The 16945-nt window shown below is 37.1% G+C and overlaps 1 protein-coding gene across 5 annotated transcripts in view; it reads right to left on the bottom strand.

The window, feature by feature from the left end:
• NRF1 (nuclear respiratory factor 1) overlaps positions 1–16945 on the bottom strand; it is a 147764-nt gene that overhangs the window by 72372 nt on the left and 58447 nt on the right. For all 5 annotated transcript variants that reach the window (XM_046021184.1, XM_046021183.1, XM_046021186.1 and 2 more), the window contains exons 3-4: positions 15668–15782; positions 12415–12541 (exon numbers count right to left, since the gene is read on the bottom strand). In XM_046021184.1, the coding sequence (XP_045877140.1) occupies positions 12415–12541; positions 15668–15782 (242 nt within the window). The remainder of the gene's footprint in view (positions 1–12414; positions 12542–15667; positions 15783–16945) is intronic.

The raw sequence follows: 16945 nt of genomic DNA on the forward strand, positions 1-16945 counted from the left end.
GTTTTAAAAAGCTGAGGCTTAAGGAAACAAAGGCTTAAACTGCAGAGAGAGATGTCTGGGCGCTCCTTCAGTGAAGCGGCTGCCTTTGGCTCAGGTCTTGGTCCCAGAGTCCTGGGATCGAGGCGTCCACTGGGCTCCTTGCACAATGGGAAGTCCGCTTCTCCCTCTGCCTGCAGCTCCCTCTGCTTGTGCTTTCTCTCTCTCTCTCTCTCTCTCTGACAAATAAACAAAATCTTTAAAAAGCAAACAAACAAAACCTTCAGAGAATATTAGATCTGAGAGGCTAGATCCCAAGCAACTTAAAGAAACCCTGAGTTTCTAAATAAGGGAATCTCATTATACATTCAAGTCAAAGGCCCTTTCTGAGAGTTCGCCTAGTTTTAAGTTATTTCCCTACCTCACATTACAAATACATACATGGCACACGTGATCTCTGAACCCAGTAGTTCCTCCAGCCGGCCAGCCATCAAACAAATACTATTCACCTCCTCTATGCTAGCCACTGTGCTAAGAAGAGCTGGGGACAAAATGGAAAGCAAATGTATCCATCACAGTGTTCCATTACTGTGCATATTTCAACCTAGCAGAGAAGACAAACACAAAAATTATCATAAAAATGAAAGTATAATTACAAACTGGGACAAGCACTATAAAGAATGACACAAGCTAACTTCACAGTTCTTTACATCTCAAGGTCTCAACTGAGATCCAATGCAGGATCAGAACTTGGAAGCCAAATCTGCATGGCTGAGTGCTGCCAAACGTTTAAGATGCTTTATTCAGGCAACAAATGCTACTCAGCAACTAAGCACCCGTGGCAGGGGCAATGTGTGGTACTGGGAGCATGATGGAGAACAAAGTAGATCCAGTCCCTCCCGTCTCAGAGCTCACAATCTAGCTTGGGATAGAAGTTAATCAAATAATCATACACGTAAAAGCACATCAGTAATAAGTACGCACAGCACTGTGGAGAAGCGGCAGGTGGCTCCATTTGTCCCCTTTTAGAAGAGAAGGCAAGGACTAAGAAAATGAAATTAAATTTGAAACCCCATATTTAATACCTTGGACAAACCTATGGGAGATGTAATATTCCATCACCTTGAACCCAAATCTTGACAGCGGCTCTACTATTCAGAAGTTGCGGGGGAGGGGGCGCCTGGGTGGCTCAGTGGGTTAAAGCCTCTGCCTGGCTTGGATCATGATCTTAGGGTCCTGGGATCGAGCCCCACATCAGGCTCTCTGCTCCGCAGGGAGCCTGCTTCCTCCTCTCTCTCTGCCTGTCTCTCTGCCTACTTGTGATCTCTGTCAAATAAATAAATAAAATCTTAAAAAAAAAAAAAAAAGTTGGGGAATCTCTAGCCAATCACTTAACCTCTCTGAGCTAGTATTCTCTTCCAAAATGCAAATAATAGTAATATGCCTACATCTCAAGGTTATTGCCAGAATTATTGAGAATATGTTTACTTCTAAGTTTTATAAATCTGCTTTATTACACAAATGTTAGTTACAACAATCCTCGTATTCAACAATTCCATAAACATGTATGAAATGCAGATTTACTTTTAAAGCAGGCCCAAACTCTATGTATGGTTCCATAAGTTGCTTTGTTCACTTAATCATCATTTCCACATGAGAAAGTTAATAGAAAGACTTATGTATCATACTTAAAGGCAGTGTAGCAGGCCTATCTCTGCACAAGTCATCAATTTATCTAACTAATCCCTTATCTTTGAACATTTAGGTTATTCTCAATTTTTAAAAAAAATACTATAAAGAATATAGTGACTGATATATTTATACATACATCTTTGCTCATTTGACTGATTATTTGCTTAGGATAAAATTTCAAAAGGAAGTTGAGTTAAAATATACATCTGAGGCACATTTTATACCAGTTGCCTCTAGAAAATTACAATCTGCCCTCTAGAAAATTACACCAATTTAAACTGCCCGTTTCACAAGCCAACACTGCAAGTTGTACATCTTTTTCATGTTTGCCAACCCAAACAGTGTAAAGTGGCTTTCTGTTTATATCCCATTTCTTTGAAAATTTTGTTTGACATTTGTACTTCCTCCTTCTATTTATGTCTTCTCTTTTGTCTTTGGGTGTTTGAAAATTATGAATTTATATGAAAAAACTTAAATATACAGAAAGATGTCAAGAATGGTAAAATAAATCCTTCTACTCTCACCACCCAGATTCAATAATTGTCAACATTTTGGCATAATTACTTTATCTGCCATCTGTACACACACACACGATATTTTCTGGGCTAAATATACTTAAAGTATATTTTATTTTATTATTATTTTTAAAAGATTTTACTTATTTAGTTGAAAGAGAGAAAGCACGAGCTAGTGCGGGAGTGGGGGGGGTGGTGCATGCAGAGGGAGAGGGAGAGGCAGACTTCCTGAGGCTCAGGGAGCCTGACTCCAGGCTTCATCCCAGGATCCTGAGATTGGAGGCAGATGCTTAACTGATTGAGCCATCCAGGCATCCCCACTTAAAGTATATTTCAGACACTGCAACACTTCTAAATACTTCAGCATGCATCTTGGAAAAATAAGGGCATTCTCATCATAACTACAGTACAATGATCACATCCTACAAAAATATCAGAATTCCTTAGTATCACCTACTATCTAATCCATATTCAAACATATCTTTGGGTCTTTGTTATTCATCTGTTCATAATTTTATTAATTTTTGACAGCTCTTTATAAAGAACATTAATCATTAGTTTGCTACTTACTGTGTGATCCTGAACAAAATACTTAAGCTCTCAACCCTCAATTCCTACAACTGTAAAGCACAAATAATAACATACATATCATAGGGTTATTTTGATGATTAAGTAAAAATCATAAATATAAAGTGCTTAGCAGAAAATAAGTACATTTAAAATACTCAATAAATTACAATTGCGGTTACTAATTTGAAAACATTTTTTCCATTTGTTGTGAGTCATTTAGTTTTGTTTACAGTGCCTTTCTATACACTTCAGTTGTGGACAAGAAAGTAATATGGGCAAAACACAGTATGGAAAAATAAATGGAGCCCTAAAATACAAGAAAAAATTCAGCATTAACTATTAAAAGGACTAGTAATGTTTCCAATCCTCTTTCAACAAACTCTTAAAATAACAGACAATTTTGAATCTGAAATCTATTATTTCAAAGATGAACAGCCCTACCGAATTTTAATTTTTCTAGAGTTTCTCAGCAGACTATAGTTATAAAAGCAAAAAGGAAAATTAATGACAGCTATAGGCAGGAGGACAAAATACAAGTATGAGTTTTAAAATTATTAAATGAGATTATACAAAGTGCTTATAACGATACTGAGAACATAGTAAGCACTCAATAAATGTCAGCCATCTAAATCATCTCCTTAACTGTTATTAACAAGATTATATGCAATACATTGCATACTGATTATGATAAACAATGGGCTCTAATTACTTAATACCACTCTGAATATTAGTATATCTTGAGATTATATTCTCTATCTTGAAGGTTAACAGGAGTTACCCAAAGCATCAGAGGAGTGTCCCCTTTGAGGGATATACTTTTTCAGTTTTGAACATGTTTATTCTACTGAGGTTTAGATATGCTTTAGTTATTTTATTTTCTTACTGAACTATCTATCCACTTAGTTGAGGTCCTTAATTTGTAAAAACAAAATTAATGCACAGCATTTCCTTACAAGTTTCAATCTTTCCTTATCTGTGAATGTAACTCATCTAATTTCTAAGACTATATATTTGCTTTCTTCTCCCTTTTCCTCAACTAACATGCTAGAAGTTTTCTTTTTTATTGGACTTTTCATAGTATCATTTCTTGAATGTAACAATTCTACTTTTTCTGCTCACAAACTCCTTAATTTTTTCCATGTTTACTTACTCTATTTTTTCTTAGACTCACCTTATTCCCTTTCCAGCTTCTTGAATTAGATGTTTATTTCTTTTCCATCTTTCTTGTATATAAAAAAACATTAAGGCAATGAATATTCCTTTGAGAACCAGCTCAAACTGAAACCTTTAAGTTTTGCTTTTATATTATCTAAATAGTCTACAAATTAAGAAGTGTTTTTAAATTTCTATGCGGCTGAATACTATTTCCTGTCCATCTTTTGATATAAAGCTCAAAATGTTCTGTACCATGGTCAAAAATATGGCCACTACTGGGTATTTACTCAAAGAAAATGAAAACACTAATTCGAAAAGATATATGTACCCTTCAAGTTTGTTGCAGCATTATTTACAATAGCCAAGATATGAAAGCAACCCAAGTGTCCATCATATATGGATGGATAAAGAGGTGGTGTGTGTATATATGTACATACACATACATACATAATAGAATATTATAATACTGGAATATATAATGGAATATTACTAAGCCATAAAAAAGAATGAAATCTTGCCTTTTGCAACAACATGGATGTATGTAAAGGGTAAAACGATAAGTGAAATAAGTCAGTCAGAGAAAGACAAATATGGTATGATTTCACTCATATGTGGAATTTAAGAATCAAAACAGATGGATAAACCGGATAAACAAAGGAAAAATAGACAAAAAAACTAGACTCTCTAATACAGAGAACAAACTGTTGGCTACCAGAAGCATGAGGGGAGGGGAGAAATGACTGAAATAGACAAATGGGATTAAGAGTACACTTAATCTTGATGAGCACTGAGAAATGTACAGAATTGTCAAATCAATGAATTACATACCTGAAACTAATAAAACACAGCATGTTAATTATGTTTCAATTTTTAAAAAGAGAGATTTGTAGTTCTAGCTGAAAAACAAAATTGAAGTAGTTCCCTGGACCAAAAAAAAAAAAAAAAAAAAAACCCAACCATACGGCCTGTATAATCTCTGCATTTTACAATTTATTAAGATCTTCTTTGGGGCCTAATAATATATTTGGTCAAGTCTTATAACCCATTCATGTAATTTTTCAAATATGGCATATTCTCTCCTTATACAGTATCAATGCTAGCATACATCTTTTATAGTAACCTTATTCTTTTATTCAGATCCCTATATTCTTACTGTTTTCTTCCTTAATCTGATAAAGATATTAAAACCTCCTGCCACTGTCATGCTTTATTTTTTCTTATATTTGTAATTTTTTGATCTACACACTTTGCTTTAATGTTTGAGGCATAAAAGGTTCATTATAAATTTATACTGTTTATCAATATCAAATTACCTCCGGTTCTCAGTTAATACTTGTTTAAGGATTTAGCTTTGTCTAATATTAATGCTATGATCCATGATTTATTTTTTGTAGGTATTTGTCTGATACACCTTTGCCTATTACTTTACTTTTAACATTTTTAACAGCTTTATTGAGATTATAACTCACATATCCTACATATTTATCATTATCATTATCTTGGCTGCCACAATATCATTAACTTGGTGGCTTACACCAACAGAAACTCATTCTCTTAGTTTCACTGGGCTAAAATCAAGGTTATTGGCAAGGCTGGTCCTCTGGAGGCTTTAGGAGAGAGTCCATTTCCTTGCCTCATCTAGCTGCTTCTAACCTATATTCTTTGGCTCCTGACCCCTTCCCTGCATCCAACCTTTTACTCCTACCAATGCATCTTCTACTTCTTTATCAATTTCCCTTTGTCTCCCTTTGATAAAGACAATGTAGTTAGATGTAGGCTATACCCAGATAATCCAGGGTAATCGCCCCATCTCAAGATTGTTAACCTAATCACCACAAAGTCCTTTTTGCCATACAAGGTAACACACAAAGGTTCCAGGGATTCAGATCTGGATACCCTTGGGGTCATTATTCAGCCTATCAGCCCATACAATTCATCATTTAAAGTGTACAATTAAAAAAATAAAGTGTATAATTCAACCTTCTTAAGTATATATGTAAGGTTGTACAAGCATCATCATAATCTAATTTTAGAGCATTTTTATCCCCCTAAAATAAACTCTGCACTCATTGGCTGTCACTTTCCATTCCTCTCTCCCACCTCTCCAATCTGGCAATGACTAATCTACTTCATAGATCTGCCTGTCTTGGACACTGCATATAAATGGAATCATACAACATGTGGTCTTTTGTGATTGGACTCTTTCACTTACCAAAGGTTTATCCATGCTGTATTTTTTTTTAAGATTTTATTTATTTGAGAGAGAGAGAGAGAGACTCCCTGCTGAGCACGGCGCTGGATGCAGGACTCAATCCCAGGACCTGGAGTTCATGACCTGAGTGAGGTCAGACACGTTAACTGACCAAACTAACCAGGTGCCCCACATGCTGTAGTTTTTTAATCAGTATTTCACTCCCTCTTACTGACAAATAATATTCCATTGTAGATAATATATTTTATTTATCCACACATCAGTTGATGAGCATTTGGGCTGTTTCCACTTTGTGGCTAAGGAATAATGCTGCTAAGAACGTGTGTGTTAAGTTTTATGTATAAGTTTTGCTGTTATGGACATCGTGTGTATAAAGCTTTGTTTTCAGTTCTTTTGAGTAAACCTAGGAGTACAATTGCTGGGTCATGTAGTGACTCTACTTTTAAGATTTTAAGAAATTGCCAAACTGTTTCTTTCTTTCTTTGTTTTTTTTTTTTTTTTTTAAGGTGTAAGTTATGTATTTGACAGAGAGAGACACAGCAAGAGAGGGAACACAAGCAGGGAGAGCGGGAGAGGGAGAAGCAGGCTTCCCACTGAGCAGGGAGCCCGATGCAGGACTCAATCATGACCAGAGCCAAAGGCAGACGCTTAATGACCCAGCCACCCAGGCGCCCTGCCAAATTGTTTTCTGAAGCAACTGTGTCATTTTACATTCCCAACAGCAATGTATGGAAGGTTCTAATTTCTATGTATACTCAACAACACTTATTGTCGTCCACCTTTTTTATTATAATCATCCTAGTAAGTATGTAATGGTGTCTCATTCTGGTTTTGATTTTCATTTCCCTAATACTAATAACTATTTATCATTACTGCTCATGTGCTTGCTGACCATACTTTGGAGAAGTATCTATTCAGATTCTTTGTCATTTTTAAAAAACTTGGAAGTATAGTTGAACACAACTTACATTAGTTTCAGGTGCTACAACATAGTGATTGATAACTCTATACATTATGTTACGTTCACAAGTATAGCTATTGTCACGATACAATGCTATTGTGATACCACTGAGTATATTCTCTGCTGTACTTTTCATCTCCATGACTTATTCATTCCATGATTGGAAGCCTGTACCTCCCACTCCCCTTTACCTCTGTTTGCTGATCCCCCACCATCCCACTCTGGGAATTGTCAATTCATTCTCTGTATTTTAAGAGCCTGTTTCTGCTTTGTTTGTTTGTTTGGTTTTTTTTTAAGATTTTTATTTATTTATTTGACAGAGAGAGATCACAAGTAGGCAGAGAGGCAGGCAGAGAGAGTGAGAGGGAAGCAAGCTCCCTGCCGAGCAGAGAGCCCGATGCAGGACTCGATCCCAGGACCCTGAGATCATGACCTGAGCCGTAGGCAGCAGCTTAAACCACTGAGCCACCCAGGTGCCCCTCTGCTTTGTTTTTTAGATTTAACATATAAGTGAAATCATATGATACTTGTCTCTGTCTGATTTATGTCACTTAGCACAATACCCTCTAGGTCCATCAATGTTGTCACAAATGGCAAGATTTCATTTTTTTATGGCTGAGTAATATTACCTCTTCTTTATCCACTCTCTATGGATGGACATATGGGTACTTCTGTATCTTGGCAACTGTAAATAATACTACAGTAAACACAGGGGTACATGTATCTTTTTGAATTAGTATTTTCATGTTCTTCTGTAAATATCCAGTAGTGGAATTACTGGACTGTATGGCATTTCTATTTTTAATTTTTTAAGGAACAACCTCCATACTGTTTTCCATAGTGGCTACACTTCTACCAACAGTACACAGGTGTTCTGTTTTCTCCCCATTACCACCAACACTTGTTAGTTTTTTTTTTAAGATTTTATTTATTTTGGGGAGAGAGTGAATGCATGCACAAGTGAGGGGAGGAACAGAGGGGGAGAGGGTGGGAGGGGGAAAGCAGACTCCATGCTGAGCACAGAGCCCAAAGTGGGGTTTGATCTCACAATCCTGAGATCATGCATGACCTAAGCCAAAACCAAGAGTCGGAAGGTTAATCAACTGAGCCACCCAGGTGCCCTTCTTGTCTTTTTGATACTAGGCATTTTGACAGATAAGAGGTGATATCTCATTATGGTTTTGATTTGTCTTTCCTTAATGATGAGTGAGGCTGACCATCTTCTCATATGTCTGTTGGCCATCTGTAGGTTTTAAGTCCTCTGCCCATTTTTTAATTGGATTGTTTGGGGGTTTTTGTTGTTGAGCTTGTAACTTCTTTATACATTTTGGATATTAACTCCTTAAAAGATATATCATCTACAAATATCTTGTCACATTCAGTAGATCGCCTTTTTCTTATGTTGGTGGCTCCCTTTGCTGTCCTAAAGCTTTTTATTTTTGTGTAGTCCTAATAACTTATTTTTGCTTTTGTTTCCCTTTCCTGAGGAGACACATCCATAAATAGCTTGCTGAGGCCAATGTATTAAGAGATTACTGCTTATATTTTCTTCTAAGAGTTTTATGGTTTCAGGTCTTACATTTAGGTCTTTAATCCATTTTTAACTTATTTTTTTGTATGGCATAAGAAAGTGGTCCAGGGGCGCCTGGGTGGCTCAGTGGATTAAGCCACTGCCTTCAGCTCAGGTCATGATCTCAGGGTCCTGGGATCAAGCCCCGCATCGGGCTCTCTGCTCCGCAGGGAGCCTGCTTCCTCCTCTCTCTCTGCCTGCCTCTCTGCCTACTTGTGATCTCTCTCTCTGTCAAATAAATAAATAAAGTCTTTAAAAAAAAAAAAAAGAAAGTGGTCCGGTTTTCCCAACACCATTTTTTGAAGAGCTGAGCCTTCCCCCATTGTATATTCTTGCCTCCATAGTCATTGATTAATTGACCATGTAAGGGTGGGTTTATTTGGGGGCTTTCTATTAAATTCTATTGATCTTTGTGCCTATTTTTGTGCCAGTACTATACCGTTTTGATTATTAAAACTATGTAAATCTGGGATTGTGATACTTCCAGCTGTTTTCTTCTTTCTCAAGATTGCTTTGGATATTTGAGGTCTTTTATGAATCGTGGGTTTATTTGTTCTACTTCTGTGAAAATGCTATTGGTATTTCGATTGGGATTGCATTGAATCTGTAGATTGCTTTGGGTATAAGGACATTTTAGTGATATTAATTCTTCCAATCCATGAGCATAAAATATCTTTCCATTTGTGTTGTCATCAATTTCTTTCATCACTGTTGTGTATTTTTTTCAGAATACAGGTCTTTCACCACCTTGGTCAAGTTTATTCCTAAGTATTTTATTCTTTTTGGTGCAATCATAAGCGGAAGTATTTTCTTAATTCCTCTTTCTGCTACTTCATTATTTTTATATAAATTCTACTTAGTTAACATACAGTGCAATATTGGTTTCGGAAGTAGAATTAATTCATTATTAATGTATAAAAATGAAACAGATTTCTGTATATAAATTTTGTATCCAGCAACTTTACTGAATTCATTTATCAGTTCTAAAAGATTTATGATAGAGTCTTCAGGATGTTCTAAGTACAGTAGTATGTCATCTTCAAATAGTGACAGATTCTTCACCATTTTAAAATTGGGCTTAGGGTGCCTGGGTGGCTCAGCCGGTTAAGTCAAACTCCTAACTTCGGTTTGGGTTGTGATCTCAGGGTTGTGAGGTCAAGCCCTACCATCAGGCTGCACACGACTTATGGCGCCAGCCTAAGATTCTCTAACCTCCCTCTGCCCCTCCCTACTGCTCTGCATGCATACTACATAAACAACTAAATAGGGCTATCTTTTTATTGTTTAGTTCTACAAGATCTTTACATGGATTCAAGTTTTTTGTCAGATATATGATTTGCAAATATTTTCTCCCATTCTGTGAACTGTCCTTTCACTTTCTTTTTCTTTTTAAGATTTTTTAATTTATTAATTTGACAGACAGAGATCACAAGTAGGCAGAGAGGCAGGCAGAGAGAGAGAGGAAGAAGCAGGCTCCTCACTGAGCAGAGAGCCCGATGTGGGGCTTGATCCCAGGGTCCTGGGATCATGACCTGAGCCAAAGGCAGAGGCTTTAACCCACTGAGCCACCCAGGCCCCCTCCTCTCACTTTCTTAATGGTATCATTTGCAGCTACTTTGAACATCTGTGAATCACTGTGAGTATGTCACATAAATTAAATACAGTTAGGTTTTGGTTTGGATTATTGTTGTTCCACTCTGTAAGAAAATCTCTGTCTTTCTCAAAGGAGTTCATCCATTTATATTTATGATCTACAACAGAATTAATTGGTTTCACTTATATTACTTTGTTCTATACTTTGTGTTTTCTTTTTTAAATCTTTTATATAGACTTTTTTTTTCCTCTTTAATGTTTCAGGGGACACATTCTGCTTCTAATTCTACTGGGTATTTATTCTTTAGCCTATGTGTATGAAATGTCAGTCAATGAAAAAATATCTACTGCTTTTTTTTTCTGTCTAGTTTATCATATGACTGTTTGTTTCATAGAGCCTATATCTTTTTACAATGTATGGAAGACTCCAACAATTTCTCAAACTTTCCTTTTGTTTCTTGGGGTTTTTTAAAAGAGATTTTGTTTTAAGTAATCTCTACACAATATGGGGCTTAAACTTAACAACCCTGAGATCAAGAGTCACATGTTCCACTGGCTGAGACAGCCAGGCACTTCTCTTTATAGAGAGTAATTTTCGGAGATATTTTCTGAGTATTCTAGATGAGTCCTTTTCACAAATCATATTACTATTAGTAGTAGTAAAATTATTTTAAATATTTGATACTGAAAAAAAGAAGACATGGCCAGATTTCATGTTTGTGAACGTCATGACACTAAGGACAGCTTGTCAGGCACCATTTTGAACTAGAAATCTTCTACCATATTCTTCTAAGGAAAGGTCCTAATACGCACCCTAAGTCTAAGGCCTCAGGAATTTTTGGTAAAACTCAAAATGAAATTCAAAAATGTTGAAAAAGAACCACAATATTTGCATGTGAAAAGAAAAAAAACAGCAAAACCAATAAAATTTCAATTGCTTACTAATCATCTAAACTCCAGAAATGTCTACATTTGATACACGAGAAATCCAATAAATGTCCCTTCAGCTAATAAACTTCATCACAATAAAAATAAAATGCAATTTAAATCTGGACAGACCATTATTCTACTAACGATTCAAAGTTATTCAAAGCCAGAGAAAAAGTAGTTCACTTAGTGTAAGTATGCAAAGGTAAAATACTATCTTTAGAAACTTAGCTACAGATAGTTAGGTGATCAAAATGTTCAACTGTATTTCAAAATTGAAGCAGAGTGTCAAATAAATTCTTCAAAGAAATGCAAGAGATTTTAAATATGCAACTCAAATACCAGAAATCAGTAAAACGGCTCCTGAGGTTTGCCTCATGAAGTTTACATCTTAGAATTATCTCCCATTTTGTTTCTGACATAAATCAGTAATTTTCTTATAAAATCCTTGGGGCACCTGGGTGACTCAGTGGGGATGAAGTTTGTAGTTGGCTCAGGTCATGATCCTGGAGTCCCGGGACCAAGCCCCACACCCGGCTCCCTGCTGAGCAGGGGGTCTGCTTCTGTCTCTGCCCCTCACTCTGCTCATGTTCTCTCTCTCTCACTCTCTCTGTCTCTCTATATAAATAAATAAATAAATAACTTTAAATTAAAAAACGAAAAACAAAAAACACCACAAAATCCTGTGGTGGTCGTTTCTTAACAAACATAACACCATCTTTCCCTGCCTTGGGCTGACAGATACAAGGCATCTCTCAGATGGTGTCTCTGATAGCGTAGACTATCTTGCTACAGTAAGTACAAACAGAAATAATCGTTTTTATTTTGATCTATACACAGCGGTTTGATTTTTTTTTAAAGGATTTTATTTATTTATTTGACAGACAGAGATCACAAGTAGGCACAGAGGCAGGCAGAGAGAGAGGAGGAAGCAGGTTCCCCACCGAGCAGAGAGCCCAATGCGGGGCTCGATCCCAGGACCGAGATCATGACCTGAGCCGAAGGCAGAGGCTTTAACCCACTGAGCCACCCAGGCGCCCCTTTTTTTAATTTAATTTAATTTTTTTAAGGATTTTATTTATTTATTTGACTATACACAGCGGTTTGAAAACCAGTCCCATTCCCACCCCCGGACGAGGGGAGGATAGAAGTAACAGCTATAGTACTAGACAGAGGATCAAAAGAACAAACAACCCATAGAAAGCAAGAGTGAGTATCTGAGAACACAGCTGAGTTTTCTTACCACATTCTCCAAAGGTGCTGCACCAAACACTTTAAAGACAGGGTTGGGTTTAGAGGGGGAGATACAGAGGACAATAGCTTGCTGCCCCACTCGAGTAGTATATTCATCTAATGTGGCTCGAAGTTTCCTGAATTAGACAATGAAAAGAGAATAAACATGGTTAAGGAAGAGAGAAATTAGAGTGACACAGAAAATTTATTTTGACTTGAGACAATTTATTCTGATCAGATGCGTTGTTGTTGTTTTACCCAAAATGTGAAAAGGGGAGTGTGAGTTTGAATATCAGCAGAAATATGTGCATACCTTTGTCCTAAAGACCAATGACTAACTCACTGATGAAAGTGTGGGCTATAAGTCTGCTTCAGGACACAGCCATGACACAATGTTGAACAGGGAGAGTATAATTCTTCCTGATCCTAGCAACACTAAAGGGGTTTTCTCTTACTGCAATGTATAATAACAATAAAGATTACTGCTGAGACATTTTCTTGTAGACTTTATCATATTATCTCCCTGCTTAAGGAAGGGGGCCTAAATGATCTGCTTCTAATTTCTTTGACTGATGTGGTCACTGTTTATGTCTCACTGACATAGATCTATCCAGAAATACGACTTCAAAAATGTTGTCATTTCTAGATTTTCATTGCATATAGATAATAATTCTTGGTTCTGTAATATTTTACAAATGAAGAAGTAAAAGATCTTTTTAAAGTATATCAACACTGGGTGAAATAGAAACGCTGGGCTTTTCCTCTGAAATCATGGGACTTTATTTTAAAGTTCTACATTCTATAATCCTCTGGGAACATAGTCTACTCTTTCCAGAGACTGGTGAGTAATTAATTCAAATGAAACAAAGTGAACATATCTAGTTTTCCATCTTTCTCCAAAAGTATGTACTGTCATGCCTATGCCCCTTATAGCAAAAACTTGTCTATATATAACACGTTCTAATTATTCTGGCCTATCCTATCATGAAAGGAAATGAGAAGAACTGCCTATCTGTGGGTATATAAATACTTCGCTGAAAGCTTCCAATCAGTACTTTTTGGGTTTTTTTCTTCAGTTTCTTATAATCTTCCTCTTCTGTTCTTAGTATAAACTGTTATTTTCTAGCTTTTGTCACGAATCATTTAAGTGGGCTGGCACTCCACTTGGATTCAATATTCCAATAAACACCTAGAAATTTTGGATGTATTTAAAACACTATAAGAAAAAAACCTTCTGGGGGCGCCTGGGTGGCTCAGTGGGTTAAGCCGCTGCCTTCGGCTCAGGTCATGATCTCAGGGTCCTGGGATCGAGTCCCGCATCGGGCTCTCTGCTCAGCGGGGAGCCTGCTTCCCTCTCTCTCTCTCTCTCTGCCTGCCTCTCTGCCTTGTTGTGATTTCTCTCTGTCAAAAAATAAATAAAATCTTAAAAAAAAAAACAAAAACAAAAAACAAAAACCTTCTGGAACATTTTATAGACAAAATTTCTTATCCTGTATGAATGTACGTTGTACAACCATCAAATATTAAGTCCCCATGTACTATCGCTGCCTGATAATCTTTCTGTACAACTTACAAACTCCTCAGAAAAAAACTCTTCAGCAAAGGACCATATACTAAACAAGAAATCTGGCAGCATTCCTTGAATGGTCTATATTCACACTTTCCAATTCTTCTTTTCCCATTCTCTCTTGAAGATACCCCAAGCCTTTCATCCTTACCACTCCATTGGAAATGCTCTTGCCAAGTTCAATCATGACCTCCATGTTGCTAAATCTAATGGTCAATCTGCATCTTATTCAACCTGCCAGCAGCATTTGACAGAGCTGATCACACACCCTCCTTCTTAACATGCTTTTTGCACTTGGTTTCTAGTATATTGCCCTCTTGATTTTCCTCCTGATTCACTGGTAGCTTCCTAGACGATTCTGTTTATTCCTTTCATGTCTCCAATCTCTAAAAGTTAGAGTACTTTAGGCCTTGATCTGCATTCACTCTCTTGGTGACCTCTTCCAGTCTCAGAGTCCTAGATAAGATCTAAAACTTGGACATTTTCAGCAAGATATCTCCTCTGAATTTCAGACTCACGTATCAACTGCTTACTGTTTCTCCACTTAATGGTTAAGAGGTATCACAGACCTATCTGCCTTACCCTCACTCATTCCTAAACCTGCTCCTCTCTTCCAGTAAGTATCATCTCAACCCTTCCAATAATCAGACCAAAAATCTTGAGGTCCCCTTCACTCCTGTTTCTGCTCTCACACCCCACAGCCAATCTATCATGTTAGAGTTGACTTTTTGGGGGGTGGGGGGAGTTGGCTTTTGAAATACATCCAGGATGACCGTCTCTTACTACTGTTGCTGCTGCAATATTGGTTTTAAGACCCTATGATTTCTGGTCTGGATTACTACAATAACCTCCTAATTTTCTTCCTGCTTCCATTCTGGTATACTCAAACTCTATTCTCAACACGATAGCCTGATGGTTTCTCTGAAAACATAAATCAGACCGTATCACTGCTTTGGTCAAAAGCCTTCATTGACTTCCCATCTCACTCAGAACAAGAGTCAAAGCCCTTCTACTAGACCAACGACCCCATGATGTGGCTCTCTACTACTGCTCTGACTCAATCTCCTGTCATTCTTTCCCTGGCTATTCCTCAAACGTGACCATCACATTCCATCCCACTTCAGAAACTTTCCTCTTGCTCTTCTCCCTGCCTGAAAAGATCATTAGACATCAGTAATTCCCTGTTCAGAGGCTGCCTGTCAAAAAGGATTTCCCAGATCATCCCTACCAAAAAAAAGAGAAACTACTATATCCCTCCAAACCTTTCTTTTTTTTCCTTACTCCTTTCCTTACTTACATTTTCTTTTTTTCCATAGTACTTATCATCATTTGACATATTACAGAGTGTTTATTTTATTTTTTCCTCTACTAGAATATAAGCTCCTTAAGAAAATTTTTTTGTTCACAGTTGTATTCCCAAGGCCTAGAACAATGTCTGGCACAGTGCAGGCATAAAAATTTTCTCAGAATGAAATAATGTGATATTCTACATCTGTTCATCATTTCTAGTTTCATTTATTTGATTCTATAGGAGTACTTTCAAGTCTAATTCTGCCATCAAGGACTCTAACTTGGTTTCCTCAGTGTACCTAGTAACGTACTAATTTCCTCAGTGTACCTAGTAACGTTCTAATTCTGTCGTCCACACCATGAAGCATTGGAGAAATAGTAACAATATGGAGAAGGGAGCCCTCACCGAAGCAGGCGTGTTTGCTGTCTCTTCCGGATAGACGGATTAGACTCAAACACATGAGGCCGTTTCCGCTTCTTTCCTGTCGCCACAGCAGCGGCAGCAGCCATTCCCACAGGACCTGAAATAATAACGCATGTGCTGAGAACAGGCAAAGCCTGTTAGCTCTATGAGACAGAAAACAATTAAAGGTACAAAAAAGGTAGCCTTTATTTCCTAATACATTCTCAGTAAATATAGAATGTTCCTGATATTATCAACATACTTTGCTATTGTTCAAAACAAATCATATTTTCATTTACCAAGAAAACTTGCAATGAATCTAAAAAAGTGATTGACTTAAACACCTCCCCACCATACACTAGCTAAATTTTATATAATGTTGTGTTTTCTTTTGTTTTGTTTTGTTTTGCCAGCAGGCCCATACTGCAAAGCCGATATTCTCAGAGGTGCTAGATGAAATTGCAACACTGAGAGGAAGAGCTTGCCAAAAGAAAATAATCACAGATTTCAAATTTCATTTCCATCCTTGTGCCCCTCTTTCCATTACCCCAAAACACTGTCAAGCTAAGGAAGTCAGAGATAATTACTCATGCTTGGAACTCAAACAGTAACAACAACGTACCCAAAAGAGGAAGAGCTGGAGGAGTATTATCTTAATTGGAAATTTTTTTTCTTATATATCTGAGAATTGTGCCTAAAATGGAGTTGTTGACCACAAAGTTAAACTGATGAAAGCATACTGGCAGGAAAGAGATGAAAACTATCCCACTCTAAAGGAAAAATGTTAATAAAAGTCAGTCTGGCTTGCCCTGAAACTAATTATTAAATAAAGGGTAGACCCTAAGGAATTATTGGAGTCTCTGATTCATGGAATCTCAACATATCAAGGACATTCCTTTTTTTTTCTTCCCTTTTTAAGCAGATGATCCAGTTTTATCCTTATTTGTAAACGTTATGAAAGGCTTACATGAAAATTAAGTTTAACTACTTACACTTGCCCTAGCATATATGTTATATATGATCTAAGGGGCTCAATTAAAATAAGTCTCCCTGAAAACCTAGACAAATCTCTCTACATGTTATTTAGTCTGACTTAAATAAACTCCTCTAAAGAGCACCAGAGCAAGTAAAAGAATAAATGAGGGGCGCCTGGGTGGCTCAGTGGGTTGGGGCCTCTGCCTTCGGCTCAGGTCATGGTCCCAGGGTCCTGGGATGGAGCCCTGCATCGGGCTCTCTGCTCCGCGGGGAGCCTGCTTCCTCCTCTCTCTCTGCCTGCCTCTC

The sequence above is a fragment of the Meles meles genome, chromosome 10 (genome assembly GCF_922984935.1).
Source record: "Meles meles chromosome 10, mMelMel3.1 paternal haplotype, whole genome shotgun sequence".
Lineage (NCBI taxonomy): Eukaryota > Metazoa > Chordata > Mammalia > Carnivora > Mustelidae > Meles > Meles meles.